This window comes from Pseudochaenichthys georgianus, chromosome 21 (genome assembly GCF_902827115.2).
Source record: "Pseudochaenichthys georgianus chromosome 21, fPseGeo1.2, whole genome shotgun sequence".
Lineage (NCBI taxonomy): Eukaryota > Metazoa > Chordata > Actinopteri > Perciformes > Channichthyidae > Pseudochaenichthys > Pseudochaenichthys georgianus.
The window spans coordinates 16,797,081-16,816,858 of NC_047523.1; the positions used below are offsets into that span (position 1 = coordinate 16,797,081).

At 41.1% G+C, this 19,778-nt stretch overlaps 1 protein-coding gene across 1 annotated transcript; it reads left to right on the forward strand.

The window, feature by feature from the left end:
- The first annotated feature begins 868 nt into the window (after nucleotides 1-868).
- Nucleotides 869-18,283, forward strand: nxph2a (neurexophilin 2a). The gene is made up of 3 exons (XM_034109422.2): nucleotides 869-1,337; nucleotides 1,456-1,607; nucleotides 16,039-18,283. Exons 2-3 carry the CDS (start codon nucleotides 1,563-1,565, stop codon nucleotides 16,783-16,785), a joined length of 792 nt encoding a protein of 263 aa, XP_033965313.1. The 5' UTR covers nucleotides 869-1,337; nucleotides 1,456-1,562; the 3' UTR covers nucleotides 16,786-18,283.
- Nucleotides 18,284-19,778: the final 1,495 nt, after the last annotated feature.

Consider the following 19,778-nt stretch of genomic DNA (forward strand, 5'->3'; position numbering starts at 1 on the left):
GCAGCCGCTTATATAAAATAGATTTGTGGTGCAGGATGTTACCTATGGTTTAAATATGACCTCATTAACAAGTTTATCTGTACACTTCATCTGCAAGGATAAGTCGATTGAAATAAACAAAGTCGCCTATTTTAATAATTGAAAATGCTGCTTCATAGAGAGACTTATTTGTAGTATCTGTTTTATTTCAAATGAAATGTACTTCCTTTAGTCGTGCACTGACAAAACAACTTATAACCTTGATCTTTGAAAAACTGGACATTGTTCTCCATATTCACCATGTTATGACATTTTATAGACCAAACGATTAATCAAGAAAAACAATTGGCGGTGTAACGGATGATAACAATAGTTACAAGCCGACTGCAAACAATTTGTAATATAAGGTCCTCTTTGTAAAATGAGGTGTTTGGCTGCAACCACATGATGGGGCCAGAGTCACATTAATCCCTACACTCAGGCTCGTCCACGGTAGAAAATGTGATTGCCTGGTTTGAACAGCCATCAGCACAATTTGACCTTTTGCAGTCGGCACTGTGTGGTCAGAAGTGCTGTGTCAGCCAGTTCTCAAAAGTATAAACATCGCTCACCATGATTGAAATAGCCCTTGAATTCATTAATGTGTAGCAAAATATAAAAGTTGTTTAAGCATAGTAGACCATAAGAAACATCTCACAGTGTGCAAAGCAATCATGGTAACGTTTACTCTGATCTAGTAACTCATCACTAAAACACTATGACACAGTGAAAACGATTCATTTTTAAAGCGAGATTACGTTTAAAGGGTTACAAAAAATGGGGACGCGTGCTGAACAAAAGCTGATAACAGTGACATCAAGCCTCTTACTTGTCTCACAGACGGAGGGAGTGAGACTTCAGAGGTAGGTCTTTGGTCTGACTCTCTGCATGGATGCGCGCCGACCTTGGAGTCTCCAGACGCGCAGCGCAGGATTTTGCGCACTGAAATCAAGTCGAGCTGAAGAGAGTGCACGGCTGCCGGACTGACTGCAGTCCTGACACCCGGATCCGGGCTCACTTGGCTTTACTTTACCGCGCACCTCGTCAATGTATTAACATTACTCGGGAGTAGAGGGAAACATAGTCCTCGGTTTATTTCGGTTTGGGCTCGATTCGCAATTTAGGAGTCTGCTGACTGAAGCCGTTGTTTGCAGAGAAATCCTCCTGTCCCAGCTGCTAACGCGAAACTCACTGAACACCCCAACAGACGGAGATGTTTTAGAGGATTTTAAGACTCTTTCCAGACAGTGTATTGAACAAGGATGATTGCAACCGCCTTACACAATTAAGTGAGATATTGCATTTCAGAAAAAAAAACGGTAAGGAAAACTTTTTTATCTTAAAGATAAGATTCAACAATGTTTGAGATCATCCCACATTTTAATATTTGGGTTATAAGTGAATTCACGTTGTGCATTTTTGTCACTTTTCTCGCAGGTGATCACAGCAATGCTACAACGGCATATGTGCGTCTGCCCCTCTCCAAATCTCCCAGAGAGGATTTAAGCGCCGCTCATTTTGAATAAGTCGAGAAGTCACCGAAGATGAGAGCTCTGCAAACATTCCTGTTTCTGTTCGTCCTGCACCAGGTGAGCGTTGAGATTACTGAATGACAATACACAGAGTATAGACGTCTGTGACAAAGAAGGTTATACAGAGAAAGTTAGAGACAATAATTAGCTTTGTGCAGATATTTTAATCATTATTTTATAAAGCTGCTAGGTATTTGTTCGTCTCACTCTCAGGTTTATATATATATAGACATATTTCCATGTATGCGGTGTATATTTTTGTTTTAATTGTAAGTAACTGTAGATGTGCTTTACATAGCTCATGCAATGTAATATTTATTAATCACCATATGGCCAAATTACATTTAAATAAATTCCTGACGTCAAATGTTAGGTCATTCTGCCATCAGCAGAACATATGTTGTCTGACATGAACTCCTCTTTCATAGGCTTGTTTTGTGTTGGATACATTTATTGAATACATTTACCTAAAAACCATATTTTAATAACATATTCATTACCTCTACAATTAAAAGGATATAATAGTTTCTGTAGCAAATATTACAAATATTTCAGAAACACAAGTTTCTGAACTCCTGGATTCAAATTGATTTATTTCATTTTCAAGACTTTTTCATACTGTTATACCATAGGCAGTTAATTTGCCTAATAGCATCTGAATGAACTGAATGAGGCTTAGTGGGGATTTTTACTTAGGCAACATTTAAATATAGAAAACATAAATGCATGTCTATTTGTAAAAAAACATTCACATTGCAGGTTAATGTGAGTTTAATGTCATCATTCTGCAGTATTCTTAATTGAGACGTGGAGGTAATGTAGTTTTAAAATCAATTCACTTTTCGCTGAAAATGAAATAACATTTATTAACATTATGTTATTCGTTTACCTCTGTAATTTGGCTTATGGCTCAACAAAACCAACTGCCAATTCATTTATGGAGCTTTATTGCATAAATGTTTGTGGTTGGCAAATCATTTTCATTTATTTTGCCTTCAGGCTTGAACAAAGTTCGACCTCTGTGTTGAACCCTGGGCACCCGTGAAATATCTTGAGCCGTACTAAAATTGACGCCAGAATACAAACAATAATAAAATGACAACCTAGAATTTAAGTAAAAATGGGAGAACCCACATGTTTTCAAAGCCTTCTTTAGGTATTCTACAATGTGATCAAATCAAAAGTCCCTGTGAATTTGTGCGACCTTATTAGTGTGTACCAAAGATTGACTGCCTTTAAGCTCCTTCTCAGACTCTTTCTGTAGTCTAATTCTGTTATTATTGCAGGAATAAACTCTCCAAAAGGATCAAAAGCCTTAGGGAAATATGAAGGTCTTATCCTAAAGGCAGCTGAATAAAGTGTGTAGGCTTTATCATGATCATCCTTTGCTCCACGGACTCTTGCCGTGATCAGACCTGAGCAGAAAATGCCATTTGATTGAAGGCGTTCTTCACATCTTTGCTATCGTCAGAGGGCTTCTTTAAAGATAGCCCTGAGCTGTGTCGATGCAGCGCCAGAGTGCTGTTGTAATCAGCCATATGCCTTTTGGGAGCTCTGCCTCCAGAGAGGGAGACAGGCTGCCTCCCAGGAGAGGTTCTCTTCATATGCCTCAGCAGCTCCCCTCCCAGAAGACCCACCACTTTCTGACTGGGGACAAATTGGCCGTTATCAATATTCCCACACCTTCAGAGAGAGCAGAACATACCGGGATAAACACATTAAATATGCACCAAACTTCCTTACCTGCTAAACCTTCTTAGCATTTGCTTTATAGGATCGTTTCCTGTAAGGATTGGGGACATTTGGCAAAGCTCGGCTAGATTTCAAGCCAAGGCATCCCATGGTGCACCTCAGATAACTGAAACTGAAGGATTTGTATTGTTCTATAGGCTTCACAGTCTGTTGCATATTCGTGGCTGCATCATCCAAAACAAGAACCCTTCACACAACCATTTTTATTTATTTTCCCTCTGGCCTCTTCATACAGAAAAACACCCAGAACATGAATCAAATGGTGAAAATGTAACCCCAGCCTTAGCATCTGTGCCGTACCCCAGGGACCAATAAGAGGGTCAAAGCCATCCTGGGAGAATCCATTCTTCCCCATGACATCTGCTGCAGTTATCCCGTGTGCAATGACAGCAGAACAATGTAGATGAAGATAAAAAACATACTTGAGAGCCCTGCTCCCTCTGCCCTGCAGATTGCATGCAGGGAATTATTATTTTTTTTGCTCCGGATTAAGAACGAGGAGACGTTGACAAAGTCTATTACGCCTTTGTATATTATTGCCGGGGTTGGAGCTCTTTGGTAATGTTATGCCAAGCGTCCATGTGGCCCGTGCCTGGAAGAATCTGCGGTGTCAAATGCATATCCCCCCCCTGCGTTTCAGTGAACGCCGCCGAGGGTCGCACCGAGCAGGGGCCGTGGCCAGCATCCTGTTAGAAGGGTGTGACACATCAAAGAGACAAAGCTTAGCTGGTTCCTCGTAAGCTGAACATGTCTCGTCCTCTGGATCCGCTGCATGCTCAGAGTTCAATCGTTGCAACTTTGATGTGCACTGATTTAAGGGATTACAAGTCATTTCCCAAAGGATTCAGCCTTCATTTCCACAGTTATGTCTTCATTTATTAACACGTAGCTGCTTGATTATTTATCTGTTCACCAATCAATGAAAGTGGAAAACCATTAGAAGAAGAAGGGGTTTGGTTTTGGCCAATAATATATTTGTAAGAATCTGCCTAGTTTTAGTTTTTCCCCCCCGCTTGTGTTTTTCCTCTGCAGTGCTGGTGAGACAGTGGGGCTCTATTCAAAGTCGGAAAAGCTCCGGCAAGGACAACAGTTTTATCCCTGTCTTCATAACAAAACACAAATTACATAAATTCCCTCTCTAAGGGCTCTTTAACCCTTTCCCCCCTTCCCCATGCTCAATTAGGTTTGCTTTTATTATTTATTTATTGTATATTTAAGGCAACTAACACTGGGAAGAGTAATAAAATGTACAGTGGGGGGATTAGGAGCAGCTCTTTAATCTCACGCTTCTGATAATACTGCATGGGCTGATTGATTAGTTTTTCAGGAAGCTTATGTCAGAAAAACCTAATCCGTCTTTGGATTGTGCCAGCCTTGTAAGGTTTTCCGTGCTGCCACTTTATCATGGCGGCGAATTACAGAGCTGCTGGGCTGTGATAAGGTCCTCGTCTCTTATACAGACCCCGTCGCCCAACCCCCTGCACCCCCTCCTCTCCCTTTTCCCTCTGGACAATAAAAAATGTGTTTATATTCTTCACATCCCTGCTCTGCCTGGTCTTCACATCAACCTCTCCCAGGATTTGCCTTGTAAGAAAGAGAGCAAAAAGAAAAAAACTTAAGTCTTCAAAAACCCACCGGAGAAATTGGGTGGGTAGAGAGGAAGAAATGTGCGAGAGAAATGTCAGACGGGCCAACAGAAATGTCTGTGGAAGTGATTAAACACGGATTGACGGAGTGAAGGAGGGCTTGTATGCGTGCTGCCTTCCAGGAATCATTTTTGAGAGCTGTTATGGTGCTGATGTGTATCTGTGCTCATATTGGGGTCACAATCTTTCTGTCCAGAAGGCTTGACTAGATAATCCCTCATAAACAATACTGTCTGTGGCATTTGCAGTCCTCGGCCTGCATGTTGTCTCGGACCTCTGAAGGAAAGGTTGCCATTTGTGCGTGGTAAATCCCTCAAATGTGTCTCGCAGGCACTACAGGTTGTATTGACTGCATGTATTGAGCCCCGGCAACCTATTCCTTTTCCAATCATCAATCATAGTTGTGTGTGTACTGGCAATAAATCCTTGATAAAGGTCCCGAAATGACAAGAAAGAAAGTCCCAAATGATTGAAAGGCATGACGCAATTGCCCTTTTGCATTGACGATAACCATAATCTGGCTGCTGGATGGACCATTAAAGACTTAACTCAAACAATTATGAGCAGTGTGATTACTCCCCCCATGAGCTGCTCTCATGATATGATGAAGTGAAGTTCTGAGCGGCTCTTTAACAGCAACTCGCCCCCACTGCGGTGCAGGAAACATTATGTTTAATATGATTTTCAGTTTCCTGATCTTGGTCCACAGCTATGAATTGGTATGGCCGATGTGCAGCCCGAGGCAGCGTGAGAGCTGGAGGCTCCGCATTGTCATTACCGCTCTGCCGGCTCAGAAACATCCAGCTATCTCTGAAGCACAACCTCGCTGTATCCACTGCTGTGCTGCAACAACACGAAAGGGTGGAGATCGCTTCACATACAGCGGGGGTTTGGACTGTTCCATGTCTGGTGATGAGGAATCTGGGTGTCACTTGTGTTCTTGCCGCAAATCAAAAGCTGCAACAGTTTTACAGCTGTAAGTTCTACATTTGTGTTTGACTCAGGATCCGCTGCGTTTTCTCTAGAAGCAAAGTTGCAGCCAGTTCCCCAGCACTCTGACATGTACAGTTCTTAATTACCACCTTGTTTGGTACTTTGAAGGCAATCTCACTACATGTCAGAGCTGGGGGAAGTGATTGACCTCGTTAATTAAAACTGCGTCGCTTTCCTGTTAAAGGCAAGGTGCGACAGTTCTGGAATAAATAGAATACATCTCCTTTCTGATTAGTCTCACTTTTGCATTTCTTTCCTTTGCCTCTGGGCTTTGAGGCCTTTCCTTTTCAGCTTGTCATTTCCAGCCCTAACAAAGCACTGTCAGCCCCCCCTCTGTCTTTGTATATTTCTTGTGAAGTACCTGTCTTCAGAGCTACTCTGAGAGAAAGGAAAGCAACGTCTTCCCCACTCCCGTTTCTTCTTCAAAGGGAGCCGTTTCTGTGAAATCAGCCGAGGCGCAATCTGCTTTGAGAACAGAAACATTTGCTCTGTCAAATGTAGTGGACGTACGTTTGAGCAAATCAAGTGAAAACATTTTTGAATAAAACACCCCGTATTATTCGCAGCATGGATTTGAAGAGAAGAAGAAACAAAACAAATTGAAGTTGTCACACACGAAAAGCTCAGTGAGAAAAAACGTGCAAAGAAATGATGATTACGTCTGAAAGCGGAGAGATTAATAGTGGAACCTTGAAGTGTTCATGTCAGAATACACTAAAGTATTAGCTGAGGAGTTTTACAAGCATGTTCCTCTTTGTTGTACAAAGTAGTAGGTGTCGAAAACTGGTCAAGAGAATGATAATTACCCTGAGTCCAACATACTTTGTGGTATTATCCTCCCGAAACCCTGCTATCAGACATGTGGTGTGTGCTGCAGGTGTCAGGAGCTACAGCACATGGAGTTGATGCTTTGACCATGTAAGGGGATTATGAAACTGATGATGTGTTGAAAGGTAACGCCTGCCTAAAAGTGAAGTGTGCAGGGCTTTGCTGCTGTCACATGTGGCAGGTGCAGAGATAACACAAGTATCCAGATTACCTGAAGGCCTGTCGCTCTCCTTCTTCTCTTCTAGTGGATCTTTGCTAACACTCTGAACACCTGACATTATCCCTGCATTTAAAAACGTTCCACACCGACCATCACACTTTTGCCAGCCCGGCTTAGCCACCCATGTGTGACAATAATGTTCAAGTGATTCTCAATTGCAGCCGAGCAACTCATATTTTTTTAATCCATTTTAATGCAGAGAAAGCATTGAATCCACATTTAATGTTCATAGAATGATAACGATTGTCTTTAAAAATGATTAAGTCACTTGTAAATAAATAGTTGCGTGTATTGCAACATGGACTTCTGCAGCCATGGAGATGACTGGTTATGGTTGCAAACAGCTTTAGAACAATAATTCTGGTTCTGTACTTCTTTCTTCTGTAAGTGACATTTTTTAAGCTTTTGTACTTTACTTACATATTTGTAGTCCAGTTTAAGGGCATATCTTATTATTTTGACCAAAATCTGAGAAAACAATCTTTAATACAAGCAAGTTTATTAAATCCAAATCCAAATTAAATTCCCCATTGAATGATCGCTCTTAAACAGATGGATTAAAACAAATGTTCAGTATTGCCTAGATCTTAATGCATCAGTAATGCAAACCCAACAATATAATAATACGCAATCATATAACAGCAGGGTCCATTCTGCTATAGAAAATACATGTGTAAATGTTGTTGGTAGTTTAATGCTGAATGCAGAATGATTAGTTTGTGTGGAATATTGCTACCTTTACTTAATCCACCACTTCCCTCTCTGGCTGTAAATCGTAAAATATTGCCGTCACTTTCTAGTATTGACACGAGTGGACCGTTCCAGCTTTTCAGTGGGCTCTTTCCAAGTCTTTCCATCTTTATAATGACAGTGGGGAAACACTTTGGGAGCATTTGAATGGTCAAGTTAAGACCAATTTAAAACATGCTTCGGTCCATATAAAGAAGGGAAATAGGGAAAAGGCTGCTACTTTTTATTTGGAACACAAATATGACACATCCCAAGGGTTTCAAATCAACTACACTATAAAGAGCTGCTTTCACTTCCTGCTGCCTGAAATTGAGCAATCTGGTTTTTATAGTGAAGCAGTAACACGAGTTTGGATGCTGCGTGTTATTGACCCTGCCTTTCTTCAAGCCTCTGTGTTGTGGTTGGATGTCCCGGCTTCCATGCAAGATAGCATTTTGACTCCAACTTGCTCTGCATTACGGCAATTTGTGTCACAACTTTGTGTATGCCAGATTTCAGTTGCAAATTCTACAAAATGAAAGATTTGTTGCATGTATAAAAGAACAGGCCACTAAGTTGATATACTTTTCAGTAGGAATGCTATAAAAGGCAATGCTAACACTCTTTAGAATATATGAGGATGGAGCTAAATCATTTTTAGAATGTGTCCTGTTTATTTGGAAACATGTTTCTACAAATGTTTCTTGCCAGTGTCCAAACTGCAGGAGAGGTAACTGTGTGCAGTTTAGTGTACTATTTCCTGTAGAGAAATACTCTTTGATGATATATAAATGCTTCACTACAACGATTCAAGTACACACCACAACCAATATAATTCCACCAATGAAGGAAAAGGTGAAGTGAGGCCTGGTTTCAGTCAGTGTCAGCTGCTGGCAGGAGAGCAAGAGAGAAGATTGTGACACTATGAACATGACTAATAACTCACATCGGAGGATTTATGCTAGCCACAGGAGGGTTATGTTACGTGCTGTAATTTATGCTAATCATAGGATGTGAGCAGCTCAGAGTGACATGAGCAGTCAGATGCTGTTGCCACAACATGTGTGGCTCCTAAAAACAGATTCATGTGGGGTTCACATGCGTTATAACTTTACGAGCACACGTTGCTTTGTTGTATTTATGTCAGAAATTAAAACAAGGACAGACAATCCTCATTGGAGTCGTCTGGATATTTATAACAACAATTGATTATATAATTATCAAGGCTTTTAAAGCATTTTTACTTCTCTACAAGAGAGGTCAGAGGTCATGGACAGCGTCAGATCAACAGCTGTGGAGCTGATAGAGATACTGTGCCTGGCTCAAGGACACCTCTGCAAGGTGAATGCTTTATGAGGTGGTTCTCAAAACATAAACATCATCTGGCAACAGATTCAAACATTGGTAATCGCTGTAAAATTCTACTTTGATTTACACTAACTATTTTTTATTATTTTCCTCTTTAGGCTTGCTTTACACATCATTTGATCATTGCACATATTACATTACATGTTACTTGTTAGACGCTTTTATCCAAAGCGACTTACATACTCAATACTGTGGGCAATCCGCACTGGAGCAATTTGGGGTGAAGTGTCTCAGGGACACAACGACATGCTGACTGCAGTGGGGTTTGAACCTGCGACCCCCTGATCCCAACACCAAGGCTCTATCCACTGCGCCACACGCCTCCCTCCCTATTGGGCTACATTTATGCTTTTGTTTATGGCATTAGAGAGACTGATGTTCTGCGCCATTCATCATAAGACAAACATGTTACATGATCCATTTGGAAACGTCGCAAATAAGTAATGGAACTAGTCAGGTGCCTTCTTAAAAGCGAAACATACTGCATTTTTTATGTAGCAATGAAGTGTATTTGGATTAAATGAAATATGAAAAAGATACCAAATTGGCACAAATATTATTCATTAGTGTGCAATTTGAATAACAGTTTGTTTTCAATGTCACTCACTTTGACAACGCGTGCTTCCTCACCTCTCTACCTGAGCGTCTCGACAGCGCTAGCACACTCGTTATATTCTACCTTTCATGACAACGATTCAGGGTGCTTTCTTCCAGTTAACAGTAAGAGGTGGAGCGGATGTCCTGTATTGATAACCAAGTGTTGATGATGCTGTGATGATATTAGTGAAAACATCAGCATCATTTCCCTTTGAGCTTGCCGTTCCCTCTCCTCACACCATCAACACTTGTTCAAATTGTTAAGACAGGGAGAAGCTGGTCTGCAGTCAGCGCACAGAGGTGTTGACAGGATGCGTCACAGTTGCATTACATCTGAATACAAAAAACTGTGGCGAAATGTACAGTCAAAGTTCTATAGAGCATAAAAGACAAAAATAAAAAGTGTAGATTGAATAAATAAGAATGCAAGCACTCGTTAATAAAGTAAAATAAGTATGCATCTGTGTAAAAAAAGTACCAGTATTATAAAAAAGAAAGTGGACATAAAAGTATTGAAGAAGCAGTAAGAAATCATAGTTTCTAAATATCCATTTCCAAAGTCAACTTTATTGTCAATTCCTCTATTTGTGTAATACAGACTGTTGTGTCTCGTCAATTTGTTAGTTATGTTTATGTATGTTGTCATTCCAAGTCTAGTCAGGTATTTATGTCAACTTTTCTGTTTTATTTTTTGTACTTACCTCTCTCATTCCAGGCCCTGTTACTTCCTCCTTTTGTGTGTTTTCCCGCCATCGTCAGCGTCTGCCCCGCCCCTGACGGCCCCTCACCTCATGTTTAGTCCTGTCTTCCCCTGAGCTGTGTCAGTTCGTCTTGTTTGTTTGCCACGAATGGTCATGCCAGGCCTCAGCAAATAGAGGATTGAGTCCAGTCAAGTCAGGTTGTGTTATTTTGCTATTTTTGTAGATTTAAATTAATCTTAAATTCCTTTTTTTGTTACGCTTAGTTTTTTCCTCCTTGTGCACGCTTTTTGTTATTCTAGTACCTACTCTGTTAAGAGGGATTTTTGTTCTTTGAAATTAAAAATACATATTTGTTACTTTCAAGACTTTGTCTCTGGGTCGTGAATTTGGGTTCTCCAGTCTGTGTCGAGGTCGTGACACAGACAGGGGGATCGAATTTCTGTTTCTCATCATCCCAGAGAATACAAAATATATAAAAATAAATATATACGAGTATATACATACATTCACACATTTAAACCCACTCTAAAGGCGGGTTTAAATGTGTATGTATATATTTCCACACATACATAGACACACATATACACACATTCGTATAAATACAAATAGACAGAAACTACAGTATAGAAAAAATAACAGTCACAGGTCTAGCGGACAAGACTGCTAAACGGATGAATAGGAAAATATTACAAAATATTTAAACAGTAGGCTACAGACATAGAGTAGTGCAACACTGTCTATAGTATCATGGGAGAAAAAGTGTCTACAATGTATTGTATGTCACCTTAACTTGGCTGCTCTTAATATTCACCTCAAATGATGACGTGCAGATTATGAATTCCACCACAAGCTCAATAGGATCAATAACATCTTAAGCAGAAGTGTTAAGATATTAGAGTCTGAGGTCTGCCTCATTCTCACAGAGGTCAGGTGGTAATGGCCTCAAGGATTATACAGGAGGAGAGTAGATATGCTAGTACACACACACTAACCATAGCCTGCTGTGATTGGTAAGGTGCCCCCGGTGTGGATTTGCTGTTGCGATCCACCACAGCGCTGAAGCACCTGCCATGTGTTTCCCTGGACGGCCTCTGATTAAAAGTGATGGCTCTGGAGCGTGAGGCTGTTCCAGCGATCAGAGCACCAATCTATTCTTCAGCGGCGTGTAGACTCCGGGCTGCCTAAGCGCCTCCAGGGCCTTCTCTGCTGGAACCGGCTCTGGGTGTGAATCATTACAAATGATATGCCCTGTAACATCAGGAGGGAGATGGCTGGGGAAGGACGCAGGGCAGGGGATTGCAGGGTTGAGAATGGTTTTATCGTGAGTGAGTGAGCGGAGCCGCTTGTCATGTTGGATGCTTGGGAGCAAGAGGCTGCATTCAATTCGCCGTCTAATGCTAGCAGTATAGCGGTCGAGCGGCTCTAATATGGCAGGTGTTGTGCTGCAGTAATGCTGAGGAAGTGTTACCGTTAGGCAGTGGGGGAGCCGGTGTAATTTCCACGGGGTGCCCAGATTTTTACTGCGTGGAAGCGCATCAAGTTAATGAAGCTTCAGACACAGAAAATTAGCAGAGAAATGAATTGCACCACCAAAGTGAGGTCAATTTGCACAGATAAATCCATGAAGAACAGTGGAGTGCATCATTGGAATAGCTCTGCTTGCACTGATGAGCAGGTTAATTGCCCATTTTGTTTATTGTGAGGAAGATGCCTGAAACCAATTTCCCCCCGCCGCATATCACGACCTTATGTGCTGTAAAAAACTCAACCCTAGAAAACAAAACAAACTAATTATTTTAGCCGACCGATACGAGGTGCTCGGTGATGAGGATGACAGAGGATAACACGCAGAACAGAAAAAAGATAAAATCACAGATCATGAGTCGGGGCCACGTGTCAACTATGCCAGGTTTCAGAGAGATTCCATCAACACATCACTGTAGCGTAGCCCGCGGCCCAGAAACCATTGCGGCCGTGCACAACGTCGCCGGCTGCTCGCTGAAAACACATTTTAATGGCATCTCTTCAGATGATCCACAAGCCAGATGTCACTGGCTCCTTAATAACTTTCTAGAGGCTAGTTCTGGTCACTGTGGCAATTACCTTTATGTCAGGCCTCTAAAAGATATGTCTTCCCACGGGACAAGCGGGCAGCCAGCTCCATAATGCTCATTACAGATGAATGAGGAGTCTGATTCATCCTGACTGCGTGTGGCTCGCTGCTGCTCAGACCGCTGTCAGTATCTTAGTTCCACTAACACTTCTGGTATTGATAGACATAACAGGAAATCAAATATACGACGCATGTAGCGTGAGGAGAGAGACTTGATCATTCTCTTAGGATTCTCTAAAGATCTTTGTGCATGTTTTATTCAGCCAGGAAGGTATTTAGAACACAAAAGATACAGAACATGAATGTAAATCAACATGCTCAGGGCAGTTTGTAAAATACTTCAAAGCTAACAATATTTGAAAGTAAATTCCATGTTATTAATGCATGGACAGAAAGTGTTGCTGAGCTGTGAATGTGCTTTTGACACAGTGTTACAAAGATATGACAAGTTGATCCCGTTTGAAGATATATTTGCACAATATTTGCCTGTAACCTGATAAAAGGCTGCAGATGTATAGAAGTATAAATAATGTGCATTTTATACTGATTTAATAAGTGAAAGCCTGTCAGTGACAGCTTGACTTTTAGGTCGAACCTTCTCAATAGAACTTGCATTTTATTCTTTCATAAACGTTGGTTATCATAAAAATAATGATGCCAGCTTTCCCAAGGTCTTCCTTTTATAATGTATTGAATTTACTTTCAGACAATTCTGTATCTGAATTGAAATTATGGTGTAAAATGTGTGAACAATCCTTAAAATCCCATAGCTTTTACAAAACTAATTAACAACAGCAGTCAGCACACCTTACCAGTGGCACAGTCATGTCAATGGATTATTATTATTATGTGTACATTAACTAACAGTAAAGTGTACAAAAGCCACTTTTTGTTTTCAGCTGTATCCCTTCTCTTTTATAAGCCACATACACCTTTGCTCTTGTATATGGCTGTAATATATTTGCTTGTGAGTGGAAGGTTAATGCACCTCTCTTTATTTGTTATGGATGTACTAGTAGAAAAGGAAGAAGCTAAACCACAGACAGATATCCACGTCACTTTAGTGCTTGTTGAAATGAGGTCTGGTGTTTTCAGCTCCATAAGTCTGCAGTTATTATCATAATAATGTCTTGTTTCAAGTCGCCCCGAAACGCCTCTAGCCCGGCAGCAGCGATTAAGAAATCTTAATTAAGCTTTTGTTGATTCTCCTTCATCAGACCTTGCCAGTTTTTTTTTTCTCTCCACAGCGTTGCGTTAAACTCATATTCCTTTAGTGTGTTTTAAGGAGACACCACTTCCGTCCTAAATTAACGAGGTGTGTGTTGGTGCACGGAGACAGCGAGGGAGAAGGAAACCAAAGCCAGTGTGTCAGTGCGAGCTTTCAAGTTCCCCGTGCTTCATCTCTCTCGGGGCATATAAGTATTAGATATCCCTATGCTGATCCCCTTGTTGTCACAGCAATTTCCCCAGTCGCTCATCATACTTAAACTCCTCTCTCATTTCCATTATAATCACCCAATACAAAACTCACCTGAGATTTACACTGAACGACAACATTTGGTTTCACCCTTTAAGCTGCGCAGCATGACACCCAATGTGTAACGGATATAACGGCTGGGGCTGGTGGGAAGACGGGTGCTACGTCCTCTTTGCTCGCAGCAGTCAGGAAATGGTCCTGTTGGGAGTCCCACCGATTTTAATGTTTTTTCCGGCATCGCCTGTTATTGTGGTGTTGCAAGAGTCCAAATCAAATTAACGGCTGAACTCACAAGAGGTATTACTAAGTGGCAGTATCCGTGAGGGAATAGTGCCACTGGAATTGGTTGATTAAACGGCGCAGAGGGACATTATTACAGTGTTGCCTCATTCATCCATGTTTACAGGGAGCAACTGTCTTAATTAAGCTTGGTGAGGGCTGATGGAGGGGTCAGGCTCACTGTCTGTGGGAGACGCATTGATTTCACATTACATACCCAGATAGCCGAGCCATTACGTCCTGTGTTACTACGGTGTGGGACTTAAGCTGCCAAGTAGAGAAAAAGCTCTAATTATAAGACCTTTTACCAGCCGACTATGGGGATTTATAGGAATGTGACAAAACAAATCGTAGCAGGAAGACCTGGTTTGTTAGCTTTGTACACATGTGCCTCAGTTAGGCTCACAGCGAAATTATAATTAGTCTGCAAGTGCAGCATGAGAACTCAGCCGCTTGCTTTCAACATCTGCTTCTCTCAGTGATCCCTACAACCGGGCCCGGGGAAAGCTGGGACTACTAATTACTAATAAAACTAGCTAAGCTTATTGCCATGAATTATTAAAGCTTTATCTGAAGTGGACCAGGAATGGCTCCTGAAGCTAAAAAGGCTTTGAGGCACAAGGAGGGATCACAGTTCATTGCTGCGTCTGGATTAGCACTTAGTACACACTTTGCAATGCTACTGTGGAAGCCTGTTTTATTGTTGGGAGCCAAAGTTCTTATGCATTTATCTTAGAATAGCCCAACTGATGTAAGACCTGCTCACATGTTAAGTCCAGGGGATTTGCATTGTCACGGAATCTGACAAGTCGCTCTAAATATTACAAGATCTATGCAAATGTAGGAGCCTAGCTGAAGTTCATCGCTGCATCCAAAATGATTCCCTTTACGCTGTTTCTTGATATGTCACCATCTTTGGTGCTGCTAGCATCTATTAACAGTTTTTAGTTCAGGTTTGATAAACTAGTGGAACCGTCCCACATATAACTTAGGGTCATAGTCACAAATGTGCCTTTCTTTCTTAATCCAAACTCCCTTGACCAACCTCAGCCCCTTTCTCTTTCATCCTGGGTACTGTGAAGGAATGCCAACTGTGTGTACTTCCCGATCTGGTAGACCAGAGTCTACATTATGGACTCTTGACATAGGAAACCACATTTAAAGATGATTGAATTACAACTGGCAATTTTGGCAATTTATTTTTAATAAATTGAGTTAAGTTTTGAGTTAAGTTGTTATTACATTTTATTGAAAGTACAAACTTGTTTCCCTAAGGCATTATTTGTGTAAAAGAAGTGGCCCTGCTGAGATGTTTCTTTTATTTATTTTTCTCAAAGACTGAGCACTCATGCTGCAGTCTGATTGAAGTGCAAGCGTCTGTTTGAAGAAGTTGCAAAGCTTACGTTTACCAAACAAAATGTTTCCCATGGGTACCTTTGCTGTAGTTCAGCGTTTCCTAAAGTAAATCTTAACATGTGTGACAACTGGGTGGCTCCATGCCCATTGTGGGAGATTTTTTGCTCTCCATCTTTATTGCTGAAGTGCTGTTTTCTTTCTCCTCTGTGCTGAACTGCTACCGTGGCATTTTTACACTGCAATCAGTTGTCAATCAGATTTGAATTTACTTGGATTTTTCTGATATGCCTGGTGTGTGAAATGCATTTTTTGTTCTTTTCAAACTATAGACATTAAGTGCATTATGGACTGTGCACTAGCATTACAAATACATTTGATTTAAAAGACTTATGTTGTTTTTCTGTCTACCTTTTCTTGTTTTATCTGCAGGTCACATGCAGGAAAGAGCACGGAGGAGCCACAGAGCTCATCGAGTGGGCCGACATTGACACAGAACAGAAGATCTCTCCCACGGGTGCCAGTCCACGGATCCTCAACCCCCTGCGCTTGTTTGCCAAGGGCTCCCCCGGGTTCAAGAGCAACATGAGGGAAATAACATATTTACAGAATATGGAGGACTTCTGGGACTGGTTATCTAACCAGACAGATGCTCAGGGGGCACAGGCCAGAACTAAACGCAGGCCCATCGTCAAGACCGGAAAGTTCAAAAAGATGTTCGGGTGGGGGGACTTCCACTCCAACATCAAGACTGTCAAACTCAACCTGCTGATCACGGGGAAGATCGTGGACCACGGGAACGGCACTTTTAGTGTTTACTTCCGCCACAACTCCACGGGCCTGGGGAACGTGTCGGTCAGCCTGGTGCCGCCTTCCAAGGTGGTGGAGTTCGAGATCGCCCAGCAGTCCACGCTGGAGACCAAAGACACCAAATCGTTCAACTGTCGCATCGAGTACGAGAAGACAGACCGCAACAAGAAGACTGCGCTGTGCAGCTTCGACCCGTCCAAGGTGTGCTATCAGGAGCAGACGCAGAGCCACGTGTCCTGGCTGTGCTCCAAACCCTTCAAAGTCATATGCATCTATATAGCCTTTTACAGTGTAGACTATAAACTGGTGCAGAAGGTATGCCCTGACTACAACTACCATAGCGACCAACCTTACTCCTCCACAGGATGATCTGGCTTTTGGTAGTATGCATCAACCTTAAAGTTATGTAAATGTCAACCTCTAAGCTCCCTGTCCCGAAATACCTAAATACCTGAGACACGTTGTGGGAACTTATAATGGGAAACATTCTGGAGGGATTTGATGCATTGTTAAAAAAACTTTTGTATATAGAACTTGAGATAGTTAGGTGTTCAGTGACTTGGTTTTAGGGGTTGACTTGGGATTTAGAGCTAGCTACCAACCCTGGGTGACTCCTCCCCATCACAACAGCACATGTTCTCCGTAAACCGCTGGTGTAATTAGCTTGTTGTCCAGATGTTTTCTTCAAGGCTAGTCCATAGGCAAGAGGGCCTCCCAGTTGGAAGTGCATTGATGCCAACATTTCCTCACCTCACTGAAACCATTATGGGATGAAATATGATAAGGCTTTGAATCAGGTTAATAATTAACAAGACGTTTCAATTCAACACAGGATAAAATTAGATATTTCCCCTTTGAAACATTATTACGTTGTGATTTGACAAAATGAAGTGTTCATTGCCTTCGAAAGTAGAGCTAATATCCATTTGTACTTGTTAACGGGACACAGGCACGCAGTCTATTCAGATTAGCTTGATCAATTTGTCTCAAGTAGCTGTGAAATATGGCCTCACAATCTATATTTTATTTCTTGTCTTTCTATATAGGGACTGGAATAGTCAATTGATTATGTGCCCGTGACAAAATAAATTGATCCAACAAATCTAATCCCAACAGCAAGCAGAGAACTTAATCGTAAATCATTACTCATTCGTATGTAGGTACCCATCCGTGTATAACCTGGCTGCTGCCTTTTGTGCTCCTTATAATGTGTCGGTTTTCCGCTGCAACCATCGCAAGGCATGTGTATGCTAAATTAGTCTGAAATCCAACATCTGTGTTTGCAGGATGCACTTTGAGGCATCAGCCTGCCGAGAGAGCCCCGCAGTGGATTAATGTGTCAGGAGCGGAGGGGGAGAGGCGATAATTGCAGGACAGGTGGATTTAGTGAGTCTGGCAGACAATTATCAGCACTTTGTCATGGTCCTGCCACCAGCCCTGACATTACCTGTCTTTAATAGGCTTTAATTAGCCTGGGAAATTTCATTTACCTAAGACGAAGAGTGGAGAAACCAAACCAAAAAAAAGGCGAAAAGTACAAAATCCGTCTTGAATTTTAATGAGAAGTGGGACTTACATGTGAAAATGTCATACATTTCCCAACTGTACAGCAGGCTTAAGTTGATTGACTTTTGTGTAAAAGTGGATCACATCCAGTGTTGTAGTAAATGGTGAAATGTGCTTTGAATTTGAAATCACTTAAACCATTTTGAAAAAGGTTCTGTTGAAAACCACCAACCCCTGAAATGTCAAAAATGGTGTGTCTTGCGTATATCCAGGGTTTTTAGACTAGGGCATGTGCCACTGACTAATCACATGGCAATTATTTCTGTCAATGTTACTTTTATTTTCTGTATCTCACCTTCCCCCCCCCCCCCCCCATCAGCTGTAAATGATCCTGTCACATTTTACACAGGAGGAGTATGATATGATTAGGAAATAATTAAATCCAAGATGGTCTATGTTGATGTTTTAGTTCTACTCCTTTGTGCAAATGCTGTGTATTAACGTGTAACTACAAATAATGGTGTTTACTAATGGAGTAAACAATGTCAATTAATTATAATTTTTCAAGAGAAATATATCAATATGTATACTGTTCATATTTTTGGTGTTTGCGAAGCGATATTATGTAGATAGATGTCATTCATAGATTATAGGTATAGATTGCTTTGATATCCTTTTCTGTAATTCTTGCAGATTGTACTTTCATTTCCTGCTTGCTTAACCTTGTTTTAACCGTGTCCCCTGTAAAATAGAAGAAAAAAAAGAGCACTGCTGTGTGTATAGTGTAAGTACAAATGTTCATTTTCTGGAATATTTGCTTTCATAGGGGGTTGATTTTTGTTCAAATGGAATTGTAAAGAACAATTTTGGTTTTTATGGCATTAAAACCTTATTTGAACTTGGCTCACAGCATATTGTCACATTTACTCAGCCCCAGTCTGTCGGTGCTCACAGTTGTCTCATTTCATTCCTACAAGGACTTCTCAACAGGATAAACATGCCATTTTAAGAGGTACATTTCAGTGTTGCTTTTTAATGGGCAATACATCTATGTCCACAGGCGTGGATGATACCAGAGGTACACCTCAGGGAGCACATCCATTTTGCTGTGGCCATCAGGGACAGGGGTCTTTTCATCGCTTCCATTACTCTTATCTGATCAGGGTGAGGCACCGACTGCCATCAATCCACGCCAGGCTTTCCCTGCTGCACACATCCAAATGCTTGAAAACTAAAGAGGAATGCTAACATGCTTTTCAGTGGTGACATCATTAGGCACACAATTAACAAATTACTTTCAATGTGTTAGCTAATTGCCCATGTTAAACACTGACCTCATAATTAACACCAATAAAAAAAATGGAAGTGTTATAAAATATATAAAATGTACTAAGACATTTGCGGCAGGCTAAAATGTTACTTCCTAGGTAAATGTAAAGCTTCGCTGCATTTATTAAATCTCTGGATTGACATTCAACAATCACAAAGAAAATTAATTAGAAAGGCAAACTTTGCTTATAGCTGATGGTAACCCAGCAACAAGACATGTTGCATTTAGTACACTCTTACTGCATAAGCTCAAATTCATGAAGGCTGGTCCTGGTACAGAATCCGGGTACTTCATGGCTAGATTTGACATTTTCCTGACCCTAAACTTTGTCAAAATACCCTCGGGGATACAAAAGGAAACTACATACAGGTACAGGAGTTCAAAAATATATTTTCACAAAATAGTGATTCTTTTGTCTCAAAACATCAGTTATTTATGGTGGAAATGGTAGTGTCTGTATTTTAAGTCAGGACACTCTTCTGCAGCCACACTTTGTTATTTGGATTCATATGACAAGGCTATTTTC

Coding starts and splice junctions, on each gene's coding strand:
- nxph2a (XM_034109422.2), top strand. CDS start 1,563: ATGAGAGCTCTGCAAACATTCCTGTTTCTGTTCGTCCTGCACCAG. Junction 1,608..16,038: donor TTCTGTTCGTCCTGCACCAG/GTGAGCGTTGAG, acceptor TTTTATCTGCAG/GTCACATGCAGGAAAGAGCA.